Raw genomic sequence first — 16,263 nt, 5'->3', positions numbered from 1 at the left:
CTTAGTTAAGTATTTTTTTTCATAGTCCTTTTCATACATTTTCGTTAACTGTGAGAAACATTTTATTTAAGAAATACAAGAACATGAATTATAAATTTCAAATCAATGTGTAATAAATTTATTCAAAATTTTCGAACACAAACTGAAAAATGGAGTAAAAGCATTCGGACATCTTTTTGAGACACAAACGAACCGCGCCCCAAACTGTCAGACGATTGGTTGATACCATTTGAGCAAGGACCAATAGCAGAGGCGAAGTTCTGCAACGAGTAGCGACAATGAACCAGTGTGGTCACGTAGGCCCACCATACCGCATGGTGGATAGATGTTTCCTTTAACTCAACGTCGTATAAAATGCTATAATTGTGTATTGTTGTTATTTTGCAAGGAAGACAACGATCCCGTGGAGCAGCCATCTCCAGCCTTGCACACGGTAATTACAACAGCATGTAATTATGTTACGTAGCAAGAGCGTGTTGACCGATTCGAGCGTACAATTTGTTGTTTGCTGTTCGGCTCAATGGCCGAGTGCTGGTCGTACAGTAGCGATGTATTCATTACGTTTGTAGAATAACTCTATCGATCGTATTAAAATCGTACGAATGTTAAGCTGTTCATCGTTCAGCAACTTTTCCTATGAAAACGATTAATACTTTCGCATAGATGAGTTTTTTTAACTCCCTTGTTTTCCTCCCTTCGTTCTTCGTTCTTTCCCCTCTACAGTGTGTCCCACACATACAAAGATACGCGGCGGCACCGACGAAAGCGACTCGAAGTATTCTATGGAGATTTCAAACAGAATTATCCTAGGAAATGCATGAATTTTACTGCGCTAGCGGTTTTCTATTTTTGCTAAAAAAACTTGTGGTCGTCTTTACGATCTTTGGGCCCGAAAAAAGAATCTGAGCATATCAACCGCTGTTAGACATGTAAAGTCTCGCACACGGTGCCATTGCACCGCCAAATGGATCGTAACAGGAAAGCTATAAATACACACGCATCGCGGGGTAAACAAACTTGACCTCAGCGGAATTCTTATCGATGTACATATCTACAGTTGATGCAGTGTACACAGGCACGTTTGAGGTTATGTCGGACTGTTCCGTTCGTTATTATGTGTATAATGTGCGTGAAAATCCAACCGTTTTGTACAGCAACAGTAATTATTGTTTCGTCAGCGAGAAGTCAAACGGATCCTTGTGACAATTCGTGAAAGAAAATGTTCTTAATGCGAGCTTAGGTTACGGCAAGTTATCGTTTTATTATTACTTTTCCTCTCGTTTAGAGTTTTAATGCTTTATTCAAATATTAACGAGGATAAATTGGGGTATTGTTTTTGAAAAAATACAATTGATCGATGGCTTTATGTACAGCACACTTTCACTGTTCTAGAAAGCTGATATGCTAATTTATGTTAAATATTAATTCGATAACGCTGTTTTAAATGTTACACAATTTCGGCGACGATACAATGTTTGTTATATGAATAAAAAGAATTGAAATTCACCAATTTTATTACTTCGTTTTATAAATTAATTAATTTCAAATTGTACGAATTACTTCAATATTTTTAAATATTATAATATGCAGTTTTTGTATTGAAACAAAAAAACATGAATTATTACAATTTATGCCGTTGTACTATAAGGTTGATACATCTAAATTACTTAATTAATTAATTAATGTGCTACGTATATTAAATTTTGTATTTTGATTTTACAAACTAACCATGTAACTTAAATAGTACATTCTTTTGAAACAGAATATTGGCACATGTTTGTTATTGTCAAACCATCGTTGGAATACAAATAAATTGTAAATCACACAATACGACAAAAAGTGGAGCTTTCAATATCCGCTCCTTGATATTAAAACATTGACAAAAATGAAGTGGTCACATGGCCCCTTGTTCTGTGAACAAGTAGGTGAGCTCACTAGAGTTTTCTCACAATGGAATGAGTGCGAACAAACTGTAGTTCTTTATGCTCTACTTCGGCGCATTCCTGCAGTTCAAGCAAGGTTTCTTGCACAGGCAGTGCAACATTCCTTGCACTCAGTTTCTGAGTTAGATACGCAGGAATTGAATGCCAATAATCCAGGTAATTTGTTTATACCTGACACAAGTATACTACAGTTGTGTTTAAAGATATTTATCAATAACATTTTACAGCATTTATCAACTCTTTACTCTCTGAATCGACAGAAGTTGCTATTAATCAACTTCTAACACATTTGCCATTATTAAGGCCTGGGAATGTAGAGTGCAAACAATGCTACTTAGTAGCTATTCCAGAATTAGTGAGTCACTGTGTAACCACAGGTCAACATACTGAACAAATTCAACAACTTTTAAGTTATACTTTGATCCATCCAGCTATTACTAGTCAAGATAGACGTTCTTTGACTCAATGGCTCCGTCATCTGGAAGAGCGCATTAGTGGTACACCACCTATACATAGTCTTGAAGAATACACTAATACATCTATTAGGTGAGTTAAGAAAATCTATAAGCCAAATTTTATATATACGTATTATTTGTGATTACGTGTACCAAGCTTATTTTTCATTGCAGGTGGGATAATGCATGGCAACGAAATTCTAAACAACAAAATGATCAAACAAATTTATTTGGTACACAACCAGGTACTGCCTTTAACTTGCAATTTCCTCCACCTGTAACTCGCCAACGCCGATCAAATAGTTTAACACCACCAGTTGCTCCACCTCATCATTTAGAGGTAGTCGATCGCAGTAACAATGTGAATTGCTCGACCAGGCACAAGCCACGAAGTTTTAGCATCTCTGGAGACCATACTAGTTAGTTTACTTTAAAATTATAACATACGATACCATACTCTCTTACATATAATTCTGTTTTATTTTAAATAATTGTAAATTTCTAAACAGGCAATCTTATCGGATTAGGCCCATTGAGTCCTCAGAGCTCGTGTGCAAGTAGTGGCAGTGAAGGACGTTTAGATGAAACATCTAATCTCTCACTTGCTAGTGGTATGAGAGGTAGGCACTTATATAACTTTAAAATATTCATAGCGTATTGTTAGACATTGTGTATAATCCATTTGGTTATATTTATAGACGTTCCATCATGGCTTAAAACCTTGCGCCTTCATAAGTATAGTTATCTGTTTGTTACCCTGAGTTACGAAGAAATGCTTCAATTGACTGAAGAACAATTAGCAGAACAGGGAGTGACAAAAGGAGCCAGGCATAAACTAGCCCTTTCCATTGCGAAGTTGCAGCAACGCTATACTGCGCTTGTAAATTTAGAAAAAGACTTATTACAGCCAACCCGTGATAATATACAGTCGACATCGTTTTCTCAAGGACCAACGATACTGGTCAACACCATTGACGAGTTGAAAACAATCTTAGCTACGCCTATGAAACCAAGCCAAGAAAATGATCCTCAAGACATACCAGCACAATTCACCAAGGTTCTTGGTAAACGTGAGTATGCCATTCTTGTAAGCATGATGTTTAAAAAGAGAAACAATACAATGCGTATGGGTAACAAATGTGGAAAAACTTTTTTAACGTAACTGTGTTCGTTTATTTCTTAGTGTGTAGCAGATTGGCATTGGATAGCGTGGATGATGGCATTTTGTGCGCTTGTATTAACATATTAGAAAAAGTATTGCAGCATGATTGCTTTACACCAAACCAGAAGGAAAAGGTACAGCAATGGCGTAGTAGACTCGGAAATCCACGACCTACCCCAAAGTAAGGAAAATTAAATAATTACTGTATATGGATTATACAGAAATAACGACCGACGTTCGTCGCGACAATACCGATAATTTGTCAACTACAATTTCAGGTGGCAACACAATTATGGATATAATAACAGAAGATACTGTAATCCACAACAGCACAACAGAAAGCCAAGTTTGAACTTAAGTCACATTCACAATGCGCATCAGCAGAACAATTCTTTCGTGGTTAGCACTCACAGGAACAGTATATCCACACCGTACCTACAAAATAATCAGAACCAAAGTGTAAATCAGAATACCTTACGTTCAGTTCACACGGCCGAGAAACGACCCAGTTTACAAGAATCTAGTTTACAGGTACATGTCTACTAAACTAAAATATTTTAATCTCGAGAACACGCCTAGCATAGATTCTTTTCTTAAAACTTTTATTTTTTTTTATATTCCAGCAATTACAAAGAACGCTGCAGCGCACGTACAGCGCGCCGAGGGATCATTTTCTTGGTCAGACTGGGAACAACACATCCGAAACAACGGAGCCGGAGATTAATTCTCGTTTGGAATCTCTTTGTTTAAGAATGACAGAACAAGCGATCGGTGGCTTTGGCGAGGCCTAACGAATTCTTCGTTTCGATGACTGGATCTACGCAGTAAGTCCTGTTTAAAAAGTGGAAAGGGAATTTTTATGAAGTGATATATAGATATATTTGTGTCCGAGCTCCGTTTTTTCAAAGCCGAAGGCAAGACTGAGTCCCATATATCTTGCGACTAAAGAGATCGACAGCGATGATAGTGCTGACAGTTGCGCGTACTTCGACGCGCACAAATTCACACGCTTTAATAGCCCTACCAAATGAAAAAAAAATGTCTAACATTTAAAGAGACATTACCGAGAACACTCAGCTTGCGATGTCTAAATGACTCGCGAGGATTTAAACAAAAAAAAAATAATATTTTTTATTATACCCGATGCAATTATACTATTTAATGAAACTGACAGAATTTGGCAAGCCAAATGCTATTAGGAAGATAGATTCTTTCCTTGACTATTTGCTGCATCTATATAAATGTATTATATAAAGAATATATATGTATACACATATGATAGAATTTTATGGGAAGCGGATTAAATCGTTTAACATATATTATGGAAAAAAAAATGGGGGACGAAAAAGGTACACCACATTATTGTGCGATGTTTGCAATATTATTTTTTTTTTTTTCGTGTTATCCATTTCGGGAAATGGAATTTCGTCTGATTTTAAGCGCCAGGGACACATTATACTAATGTAATGTAATTCATTTTAATGAACTGACTGATTTTACTTCTTTTTATCATTATTAGAATTATCTTTCTTAATCTGCTCTTGTCGCCACCGTCGCTATTGCTATTAATGAGTTTTGTAATTGTCGTCAAAAACAAAAATGCTTTGCCACCATCATCGTCAACATCGCCATCGTCATTACGGTTCACTATATTATTATTACTAGCATTATAGTTAATGCCATTATTATTGCTATATAACCCTTATTATCACTACTGACGCCACCATATCTCTCTGACAATTAACTAACACCAATTATTCGTATGCTTTTATGCTGTTACTACTTTTATCCTCTATCATTATCGCTGCTTCTACTACTACCATTCTATCACTATGCTATCACTATTCCTATTACTCTACTACTAGTAGCGCCACTATTACTATTACAAGTACTGCTATTACTACTATTATACTATCTCCACTATCACTGTATTATCACTGTAATTTTCCCTAGAGTGGAAGCATACTTAAAAGAAAGAAAAAAGGAAAAGTTTGACAGTTCGTTACATGCATTAAAAAGAAAAAAAAAAGAAAGAAAGAAAGAAAGGTGGAAAAATTAACGTAACACGGGAACGTACACGTTTTTAAAATTCGTCTATGCTGCCCCAAGAAGGGAACATGAATATAACGTGTATGCTTTGTAGTTTTGCGCACAGATCTCGGAAATTTTTGTTACATACACACAATCGAATGCGAGAGTTACCATGTGTCTCTTCTCTTGGAAACGAGACTTAAACTGTAACGAGACGGAAAGAACGAAAAGAAATGAGAGCAACAAAAAAAAAAAAAGAAAAAGGCGAAGAGGTTTATACAACAAACGGATTTTAAAGGCCTTAAGGATGTATTATGCGAACGTAAAAAAAAGGGTATAAGACTAAATATTATATGTAGTGACGTTGAGAGATGCGACGGAGACGCGTCGTTTAATTGCATCATGTGATTATGTGATGCGACATCGAAATCTGTGGCTTTAAATTATAAGCATACATCATTTAATAATACCTACTCTATTTACGGACTTTAGCATTCTAACTTAAACGTCGCGAGTAAACGCGTAGCATAATATTTTTTCGTGCAAGGCAAGAAAAACAGAATTGGATGAAACGATGAAAGAAGTTTAAATTTAACGATAACGATAATAATAAAAATAATAATATTAATAATTATAATAATAATAATAATAACGATTAACGTAGTATTAGCGACTAACGTACCGGCAAACGCGAAACGAGAAAAAAAAATATATATAAACGAAAGACTGAATAATTCACGCGCCGGGAGCCGGTTGAATTTTGGACGATTTGCACTCGTTTATTCGTGTAGGATAGCTGCACGCGCGCGTGAATAAGAAACAATTGGAAGACTGCGGAAGGAAAAACCTGTCAAAATATTAAGAATTAGAGAACGAGGTGCGCGAGAGAGCGAGTGAGCGAGAGCGAGAGACGAAAGGCGAGTTTAAACGAGAATAATGTCTAGCTGTAATTGTAGGTTATAACGGTTATATTTTAACGATTATACTCTTACTAGGATGATGAATCTACATAAATGGCGCGCGGTGATTTCTCGATTAATTAAAAATTTAGCCTGTTCGAGCGTGACATAATAGGATCGTCGACGACAAATCACGGAACGATCGAAAATATTTTAGAAAATTGCGATTTCTTTCCGGCATCGCGAGACTTGCTTTTACACGAGAATTAATACACTCCTACACACAAAGAAAAAGAAAAGAAAGAAATTTGAAGACAGTAAATTTTACACTAATACACACACACACACGCATGCACACACTTCGGAGGATTCCTTTAAACAATATTATAATGTATACATCGACACTTGAAAACGCATTGTCAGATCATGTTACACATATGCACAAATCATTATACACGATCAAATCGTAAACGATTACTGTTACACGCGTACGCGGAAAATTTAGTTACGTTGGTCCGACTAGAATTCCAGAGTTTCGTACACGTATGATTTCGAAGGAGGGGGACGGTCAAAAAAAAGAAAACTAGTCAAACGATACAATTCTAATTTCTACCAGCTAACGTGTGTGTAGATAATTACTTGTACAATAATGATTCCGCGCGGGATTGAATGCAACAAACGAAAGAAAAAAAAAAGAAACACGAACAGAGAAAACCATGGAAAACGCGCGCGCGCGCGATCGGTAAGGCAGCAAATGGGTGAAAAAAAAATATAGAAAACGAGAAAAAAAAGTGCGAAAAAGAGATGCAACACAGAATGAATAACGAAAGGAGAGAGAAAGAGAGAGACGAGGGAGGGGAGATATATGACGACGATTTTTACGTCAGAGCATGCAAAAGAAAATGTTTGAAAAAGACTGCTTCCAAACGATTTCAGGAAACTCGTTCAACGTAGAATTATTATTTCGTACTGAAACGCAGTATCTGAATAGGCGATCGATTAAAAGGAAACGAAAACGACGACAATGAAAAAGAAAAGAAAAGAAAAGAAAAAAAAAGAAAAGGGCAGGACCTGAACTAAGTAATGCAAATCGCAGAGATTATTATCCGCGTCGAACGAATGTATGTGATGTAAGTAAATGATGTAATTGTGAGTATCGCGCGATTCTGCCAAAGATCGACGACCGTTTCAAAATCTACGAGCGGAAACATCTCCGAGCCCCGCCCCCTCGCGACGTTCTCGTCGTTCGTCGATTCGACTGTAGTCGTCATCGCCGTCGTCGCATAGTCAAGACAAGTAGAATCGAGCGAATATTCCGTACTTAGTACTTACATTGTCGTTACGTCGAGGTCCGCGGAAACATTGGGCTTGGTTCAGGATGATGACGTACGATCGAAGGGACGACCGGCGCGCGGAGGGGCGGCGGCGGGTATCGGTGGTTTTTTCAGGCAGAAAAGATAGCGTGTGCGATTCGATGGCATCGAATGGATAAGAGGGCACCCCCGTAAGAACAGATTTAAACGGCTCTAGAAGCTTGGACGCATGCGAACATACAGACAATTTTAATAATCGGACGTGTTTGATCGGCGCTTATCCATTCGTTACATTTTGCTTTAATTTGCTTTAGAGAAAGAGGACTCTGTACCACGATGAACGGTGTAATTGTTAAAACACTACTAGCACAGGATATTCTCTTTGGCCGGATGCTTGCGTTTCAGGTGATCGATTTCGGTAAAAGACGTGTGTGTACGCGTGCACTATGTGTATGCGTTTATGTATACGGAACAAGCGACCGAAGACTGGAATCCAAATGAATCAGCTTCGTTTTGAATTTCTAAGATCCTGATAGTTTAAAAGAACGTATTGCGAAAACGAAATTTTTAATTATTTCATATGCTAGTTAACGTAGCTTATCGTTCACTATAAAAGGGAAGAGAGCTATCGACGATCAAAGGTATCGATCGAGATCTGTATTTATGCTAAAGCACCTTCTTTCGAACGTAACTTTCATAAAACAGACTTTGTGCTAGCAGTGCCACCTATTTGCAGTGTATAAATTAGTATATCTGCCGAATTGATAAATTTGATCGGTGATAGCGTTTTTATATAAAATGACCAGCTTCGGATCCACGCGAGCTTCAGGCTTTCCAAGAATACGTTCTGGAAGAATATATCGATCCGATGCTTGAAAACAAATCATTTGGTTCTTCTATAATGTTTCGAGGTTCCAGTCTTCTTAGGTTGGCTTACTTTGTATGTACATGCATACGCGTAGTATACATATATGTATCGAATAACATGAAAGAATATAGAGACTTTGTTTCAACCGGAAACATTTTCGCTAATGTAAACAAAAAAAAAGGCAAGTTTCCGGCCGAAAGCGTCGTTGATGATAACCCAGGTAGCAAGACAAATGACTGTTGTCTAATTTTGCATCGGTAGGTAAGGCGGAAAAAGTTTCAAAGATTCGAAGCGGAACGAGCACAGAAACGGTTGAGACGATTGATCATGATGGCGTGAAACTTGCCTCCTCGCGAACCCCCCCGAGGGCTTCCGCCCTCGATTATGTTCTTTTAGGCGTGCTTTGGCTGGCGAACGTGAATACTGATGTGTAATTAACGACAGTGTACGTAAACCGATGGTCTCCTATATAGGTTCTGTGTAATTATACTCCATTCGAGTGTGTTTGCACGTTACGGTTCACCCGGTCGAACGTTTTTCTCGCACCACACGTAAATAGATTCGTGACCTTTCCGTATGGTCCCGTGGGAATGGATCGAACGAGATTTAGCAACGATGGACTGAGAATAAACGTTGGCCAGCCAAATTTTAGTGAGCCGTACTAGTGGAACACCATTTTTATTCGAACGTAGAAAGAGGAAAATTCCGAGCGACTGTCAACGGACACGCGTTCAATGTATTCGGATCTCTCCGTGTCTAATCGATCGTGACGATGAATAAGAATGGTTTTTCGAGGCTGGTATATTGCGTTGTCGCCAAAGAATGCCTCTGCTACGGCGCCTTCTGTTATTATTGTAAGAGACGTAGCTTTTGAATTATCAGATTGCTAACTGGGATATTTTAGTCACGTAAGCTGGATAACTTGTAAAAATGCAATTTTTGTACTGTTATAACGTTAAATAGACGAAGGTACACTGACGTTGTAGCGTGAAAGAACATTTTTCAATAAAAAATTTTTCATACGCAAAATATACATTATTCGGTTCGTTGACGAATCTTTTGCATGCGATCGAACAGCTTCCCCTTGTTGTATTCGTATTCGAGAAAGGCTTACATAAGGAACATATAATTTTCAATGGATAATTAATTACATTTCGTAATATTGTCATTTGTTTTTGTAACACGATATCGATGCAGCAGATTTTCCTAAACGGTTCTGTGTCCATGGTAAAGTTTTTTTGTGCCCTAATTTTACCATATTTAATGCTTTTAGACGACTTTGCATTCTGCGTGTGTGGACGACTGTGGCGCCTCCTTTAGAGAAAGATATGAAGCTCCGTTCGATGTCCGTACAGCGCCAATTGGGGAAGTGGCAAAACGGTGAAACTGTTGGCCAAAATCGACTGTCGGTAATTTGGCTAACAGTTTAAACGTTTTGTCGCTATTCTAATTGGCGCTGTACAAAAACATCGCACGGAGCTTCGTTCATTCTCCAAAAAAGGCACTGCAATCGCCCACACACCATGTACAACAAACAGGATCGCCTCAGACCCTTGATCTAAGGGTGGATACCACTGGCGTATCTAGTATATTCTTCATCTATGTTTTAAACATAACCAACTTAGATATGAAAAATAGAAAGTAGGGGTAGATCTATTGTTCCTAATCAAATAAATATTATGCGGTTCTAAAAGAAAAATTAATAAAAACCTCTTCAGGCCTTTACAAGATCGAAACTTGCTTCAAAATGGGGACTGTAGAATACGGTTTTCCAATGATAGGAGGTCTAATGCCAGTAAGTAATAAAAAAAATATGAACTATTCTGAAACTGAAAATGTTTTCAATGTATAATTGTAAAAGTATTATCATATTCGTGACGCTCGCATTTTTTTAGCAAATTCAAGCGCTTATAGCACCGCCTGTATCGGAGGATTCAAAGGCAGCAAAAAGTAAAAAGGACAAAGAAGAAAAGAAACATCCATACTTTAAAAGACGTGGACGAGGTCATAATCGCGATATCTGTGATGCTTGTAGAGATGGGGGAGAACTAATATGCTGTGATAAATGTCCTGCATCATACCATTTACAATGCCAGTGAGTTTAAGGCTTTTTCAAATAACAAAAAGGTCAGCTTAGTACTGATGTCATAGATCGTGCTATTCAGGAATCATTTATTCATATTTATTCTTTTAAGATTCTTGGATATGTAAGAAAATGCACGTATTTTACATATTTTAAGAGTTGATTAATTTTCAATCTTTAATAGTTCAGTGAGAATAGTTTAACGGAGTTAAAAGATCATATGGAATGTTAATATATTTACCATGGAAAGTTTGACGTATTCTTAAAGTACTGTAGTATAATTTATTATTCGCTTTATTAGCTACTATACAAGTTTGTAAATTCTATTGTTTATTCATAAAATGTAAGTTGTTAAATGATTTGTTAGACTTGTAAATATTAGAAGCTAATATAGTACACAATATAGTTTCGTATAGATGTATATAAATTTCATAATTCTTTTTGATATAAAATGTTGCATGTTTCAATTTCTTCTGTGACTTGTAGAGAATTGTAATAATAGGTTTAATAATTGGATAATAAATGAATAAATTGAAAAATAAATTTCGTTTAGTTATTAGTATGTGATTGTAACGAAATTTATTGATTAATCAATAACAGATTTGTAATACTGTAACTGTATTTTTTAATATATATAAGACACTTTAAAATTTAGAAAAGATTCCTTGACATATTTACACTTCAGATCTGGAACAAAATTTTTAATATCTGGAGTTAAAAACCTTTTCTGCCTTAAATATAGATAGTTTAATTAAATGCATGATTAATTACATAGTAGATATTTGAAATGTTCTATACATCAAATTTTGACATAATATGTCATAACGTTTATATGCGTATAAATTTTCCAATTTTTGAGAAATGTTTTATGAAAGAGCAACCACTAAAAGCTTTAAGTAATTTCGTAATTAAAGATCAGTTTGATTTAAGTCTGATGTCTCCGTCATAACTTAAGTAAACACACTTCATAAATTAAGATGAATTATAACTATGTTTGATTATAATAAGATATATGCTATTATTTTTTTCTCATCTAAGAGAATTTATTTTTAATAAATACAAAATTTTGCTATTATCTCTAAAGAACTGAAAACTTGGTTATTAAAATGCAAAAGAAGTTAACATTCGTTAGATAGTATAATTACACTTCCATTTTTATTGATCCAATTGTGATTATTATGAAAATGAAATTTGATTCTATTTCATATAAAAACATCTATATTGTGGATAGAAGTTATTTTCATTCATATATCTCTAAATTTTTTTGTGCAGCGGTTGCAGAATTTTTTGCAATTGTTATTAATTATGAAATTATATAACTGGGAATAATCTACATGAAGCCAGAGAGATCCAAGTATACATTTTCATTAACAGAACTACAGAGAAAATGTATATATGTGTATAGTTTCCATCAGCAATTGCTCTCTATTTTTAAGACTGTAAAACTAGTATTTACAATTTTTTAAGTATTTGTATCTGATCCAGAATTGTCTAACATAATTTATACTATAATTTAAAGTGGTTGCATATTCAAAATAGAAGGTTTGTGATCCCATTTATGTAGGAATATCTTCTTACTTCTGATGCGTAATATACTTATGCCTATATAAGTTTGTGAACAAAATTTTTAAATTACTCAGTATCGATAACAATCTTTTTATGTATAAACAATATACATTACATTTTTATGTTGAATTTTCACTGCAATTGTGTGATAATAAAAAAATACATTTTAAATAAAGATGAAACAATTATTTGTAGTTATCCACCAGTTGATCCAGCAGACATTCCTAATGGAGAATGGTTATGTTATGCTTGCCGGTGTGCATCAAAAAGAAATCTTTTGGATAGCAAAGGCAATGAAAAGAATAAAAAAAAATCTGCTTTAGAGGTACTAGCTTTGGCAGCCTCTCTAGTTAATCCTAGAGAGTTCGAATTGCCTAAGGAATTGCAATTACCAATAATGTTTCCTGGTAGCAATAAAGTAGATTATGTTTCGGGTAGAAGAGGAAAGCAGCAAAGCGGAAATACCAATGGTATGTATATGTTATTTCTTATCAGAAGAAAATTGTACGTATATCCTTGTACAAATAATAATACCTTTTTTATTAGCAGGAAGAAATCATTGCTTAGACAGTAATTTAATGGTACCTTTACCAGCACGTTTGTGCTTTGAATGTGGGCGTAGCTGCCGAAAAGCACCATTAATCGCATGTGATTACTGTCCATTGTATTTTCATCAAGATTGTTTGGATCCTCCACTTACAGCTTTTCCTATCGGTAGATGGATGTGTCCTAATCATCCGAATCATTTTATAGACCAAAATTTATTGACATCTTGCAGGGTAACAGAACGTATTAAACTTTGGGATAAATATGCCAATCAACGTATAGATCAACATGCAGTAAAATTAGATTTTTTGCGTAAAGCACGCACAACAAACCCACTTTTTCGTACTAAAGTTAGATTAGAAGGTAGAACAAGAGTAAAAGTTCCCTGTTCTGTGAAATTCCATTACGAGCATCCGCCAGAATTAGATCCTATACGATTTTACCATGATACTGTCATACGATCGGTAAATAAGAGCACTAAAAAGCAAGATGCAGAAAATAATGATTGTAGAACTCTTAAAGTTGAATACACAGAAATAAAGAAAACAGAAGAGCAGATGGAGATAGAAGAAGAGGTAGAACAGAATAATGAAATAAAAGAAGAAATAAATAAGGATGAAATAAGTAGTGAAACAAATTGTATAGAAAAAGTAGGAGAAGAAAGTATAAATGAAAATAGTTGTATAGACGATGGTAGTGTTGAGTACTGTGCAGAACATTTTGGTTACAACATAAAAGAAGGTGTACAGTTACTTGAAAGACCAGTATTGGAAGCATTAGCGCTGCAACGATTAGAACAACTGCTCGACACAGATGGAGAAAATTATCACCCGATCAATTGTCATACGATGGCAAGAGCAGCCTTGTTTTCTTTAAATCATAAACCCAAACCACCGATTTTTATGATTCATAAAACATTAACTATAGGAAGTGGCCCAAACTGTGATTTAGTTTTATCAGAATATGGTAATTGCAGCTTTATATCTTCAAAGCATGCAATTATTTTCTTTGACGAGGTAATAATATTTAAAAAGTATTCAATCAGTTTTACGCTAAAATTACACATCTTACGACAAATTTAAAATATGTGTAATGTAATTGTAATCATTTGCACGTTTTTACTTGCAGAGTACAAAACGTTATGAACTATTAAACTATAGCGAATATGGAACTGTAGTTGATAACGTACTTTATTCTTGTAATTATAGCGATGTAGCTACAGAACAAGTAAAAGAAGAAACTGATGAGAAAATACAGCTGGTAACAAAAGAACAGAAAACAACAGAGGCAGTGAAAGCTATAATAAAAGAAAAAGTATTACTTTCCCAAGAACAGACAGAAAGAAAAAGAGTATTATGCAAATGTAATTTAACAAGATTCCCAGAAGCCGGGAATATGGATAATTTAGAAGAAGGCTGGGAGGGAAGTGCTATTATTGCTCATGGATCAACGCTAGCTTTTGGATGCCTATTATTCGTGTTTAATACGATGAATGCACATTTGGAACGGTGAAATCTCGCATTGTAAATATTTCATCATTTTCATGTACAGATATTTTCTTAAGCTAAAAATAATTAAATTAATGAAGCAAATTTATTTAATTCAATTCTACTTTCCCACCAACACACTAAGAAACAAGTTACAAAGAAACATTTTATAAAAATAATTTATTAAATAGAATTATTTTACAAATTTTCATCTCCATCGTCATTCTCTGGTTCGTCAAAATCTCTAATTTTAACATCAGCATCTTCACCATATTGAATAATATTATCAATAGTTAGTTTAATATCTGCCATGCTTTCTTCATTCCTTATATTTAATGGGTAAAAACGTACAAGACTATAGTCTTCTATAAGTCTTCCTATAGCCTCTGTGAGATTTCGATATTTTTCATTCCAAGAATCTTGTTGCATATCTGTTAATAAACTATGCGGATCAGGTTCTAAGTACTTATCTAATTGTTTCCGCGCAGATTTAGATAATAAATCCATTTTACTAAGGATATTAATATGTGATAATTCTAAATTAATCATAACACTAAGCGCAGCCATTGTACCAGACAGAAATTTTGATCCATCAATCATAAACTGACTATCCATTAGAAAAATTCCACACATACGAAAATTGAGATTTTGTAATACTGTTATTAACTGGCGAATAACCGTCATATGTGTGTATAATTCTATTTGACCAGGACAATCAAAAATAATATAATCATCGTCCACGTCTCCTAACTTTTCTTCTAGCCACGATGAATTTTCTAACAAGTACCTATAAACCAAATTTAGGAATAAATGCAAATTCGATAATACATATGGTCTTCAAATGTTAATTTATAAACTTACTCCATGCAAAACACAAGACCACCATTGGGTCCAAATCGTAATTCATCATCCTCCATGGCATCATCTAATTGAATTAATTCTCTTATATCTACTAAAGGTTCATAATCAAAATATTCAGCTGCGGGGTCTAAATTTACTATTTCAATCACTTTTCCTTCGTTGGCTGCATGTTGTTGCATAGCAGAACAATACGTGGACTGTTAAGAAATATATAAAATTCATTACTATATTCTCAAATGTTTATCGGTAATAAGAGTATGTTTTATTATAATATCATTGCGAATTAATTTAGACGTTTCTTGTTTCATTCCTATATTCAATGTTTAAATAATCTTGAGTTATGTATTTATATGTAAAAAGAAAGAAATACCTTTCCACTGCCAGCTGGTCCCATTACAAGTTGTGCATATCTCATTTTTAATTGATTATTATTAAGTAAGTCATCAATTATATTTTCGTTTCACCATGTGTGATATTATACCAAATCTGTTGATTCTAGATGTGATAAGGTTAGTTTATTTAGGTTATGTTCGTTATTCATGCTTACAAGAATGGGTCCTACTTCTGTACACCTCCAGGTCGCAGCTTGATCCATTAGCGAGGGTAGATATATAAATTTTCTTTGCTCTGTTTGGGTGACGAATCACTGCTAAGACAGGATCCATTACGGATTGGATGCGCAGTAAAATGATGGGGATGTGTGAGTCAGCTTAGGAAGTAGGAAAAGCGTGCAAAAATAAGTCCCATTACAGTATAGTATATACCTATCTATAGTCCTCACACGACAAGAAGGCACCTTGATGTTTACATTCCCCCTCTTACTAACTGCTCCACTGCCGTAGCTATGTAGTAAACACAAAGGTGCCTTCTTGCCGCGTCAGGACTACACATATGTGTACGTGGAAAGGCAAAATGGAAAAAATAATTGTATGGAATCTACACTATCTGATTGAACTCATTGAAATTTTATATTAATAGAAACAAGAATTAGTGTATACAAAAATATATTTAATGCCCTAATAGTATACAATATCTATATAAAAGAAAGC

The 16,263-nt window shown here is 35.0% G+C and overlaps 3 protein-coding genes across 6 annotated transcripts; 2 read left to right on the top strand and 1 right to left on the bottom strand.

Moving 5' to 3' along the window:
- The first annotated feature begins 274 nt into the window (after positions 1-274).
- Positions 275-9,700, top strand: smg (sterile alpha motif domain containing protein 4 smaug). 2 transcript variants are annotated; one of them, XM_033475709.2, is made up of 9 exons: positions 275-433; positions 1,763-2,099; positions 2,171-2,489; positions 2,573-2,817; positions 2,908-3,018; positions 3,097-3,468; positions 3,582-3,741; positions 3,839-4,091; positions 4,184-9,700. In XM_033475709.2, exons 2-9 carry the CDS (start codon positions 1,886-1,888, stop codon positions 4,349-4,351), a joined length of 1,842 nt encoding a protein of 613 aa, XP_033331600.1. In that variant the 5' UTR covers positions 275-433; positions 1,763-1,885; the 3' UTR covers positions 4,352-9,700. The 2 variants fall into 2 exon arrangements, with proteins under 2 accessions (XP_033331600.1, XP_076384768.1); XM_076528653.1 differs by lacking the exon at positions 275-433 and adding an exon at positions 491-1,246.
- Positions 9,701-10,240: 540 nt separating this feature from the next.
- On the top strand, positions 10,241-14,458 carry LOC117223511 (PHD finger protein 12). 3 transcript variants are annotated; one of them, XM_033475814.2, is made up of 5 exons: positions 10,241-10,466; positions 10,567-10,766; positions 12,516-12,790; positions 12,870-13,882; positions 13,995-14,458. In XM_033475814.2, exons 1-5 carry the CDS (start codon positions 10,419-10,421, stop codon positions 14,376-14,378), a joined length of 1,920 nt encoding a protein of 639 aa, XP_033331705.1. In that variant the 5' UTR covers positions 10,241-10,418; the 3' UTR covers positions 14,379-14,458. The 3 variants fall into 3 exon arrangements, with proteins under 3 accessions (XP_033331705.1, XP_033331704.1, XP_033331707.1); XM_033475813.2 differs by having other exon boundaries at positions 12,867-13,882; XM_033475816.2 differs by having other exon boundaries at positions 10,242-10,466; positions 12,867-13,882; positions 14,075-14,360.
- Positions 14,459-14,518: 60 nt separating this feature from the next.
- On the bottom strand, positions 14,519-15,970 carry LOC117223512 (GPN-loop GTPase 3). Its single transcript, XM_033475817.2, has 4 exons — positions 15,777-15,970; positions 15,585-15,709; positions 15,215-15,411; positions 14,519-15,140 (listed from the first exon to the last, which is right to left on the bottom strand). Exons 2-4 carry the CDS (start codon positions 15,627-15,629, stop codon positions 14,552-14,554), a joined length of 831 nt encoding a protein of 276 aa, XP_033331708.1. The 5' UTR covers positions 15,630-15,709; positions 15,777-15,970; the 3' UTR covers positions 14,519-14,551.
- Between the last annotated feature and the right edge of the window lie 293 nt (positions 15,971-16,263).

The sequence above is a fragment of the Megalopta genalis genome, chromosome 2 (assembly GCF_051020955.1).
Source record: "Megalopta genalis isolate 19385.01 chromosome 2, iyMegGena1_principal, whole genome shotgun sequence".
Classification (NCBI taxonomy): Eukaryota; Metazoa; Arthropoda; class Insecta; order Hymenoptera; family Halictidae; genus Megalopta; species Megalopta genalis.
The sequence above is the reverse complement of the archived record's forward strand: the minus strand, read 5'-3'. Positions and strand labels throughout refer to the sequence as shown.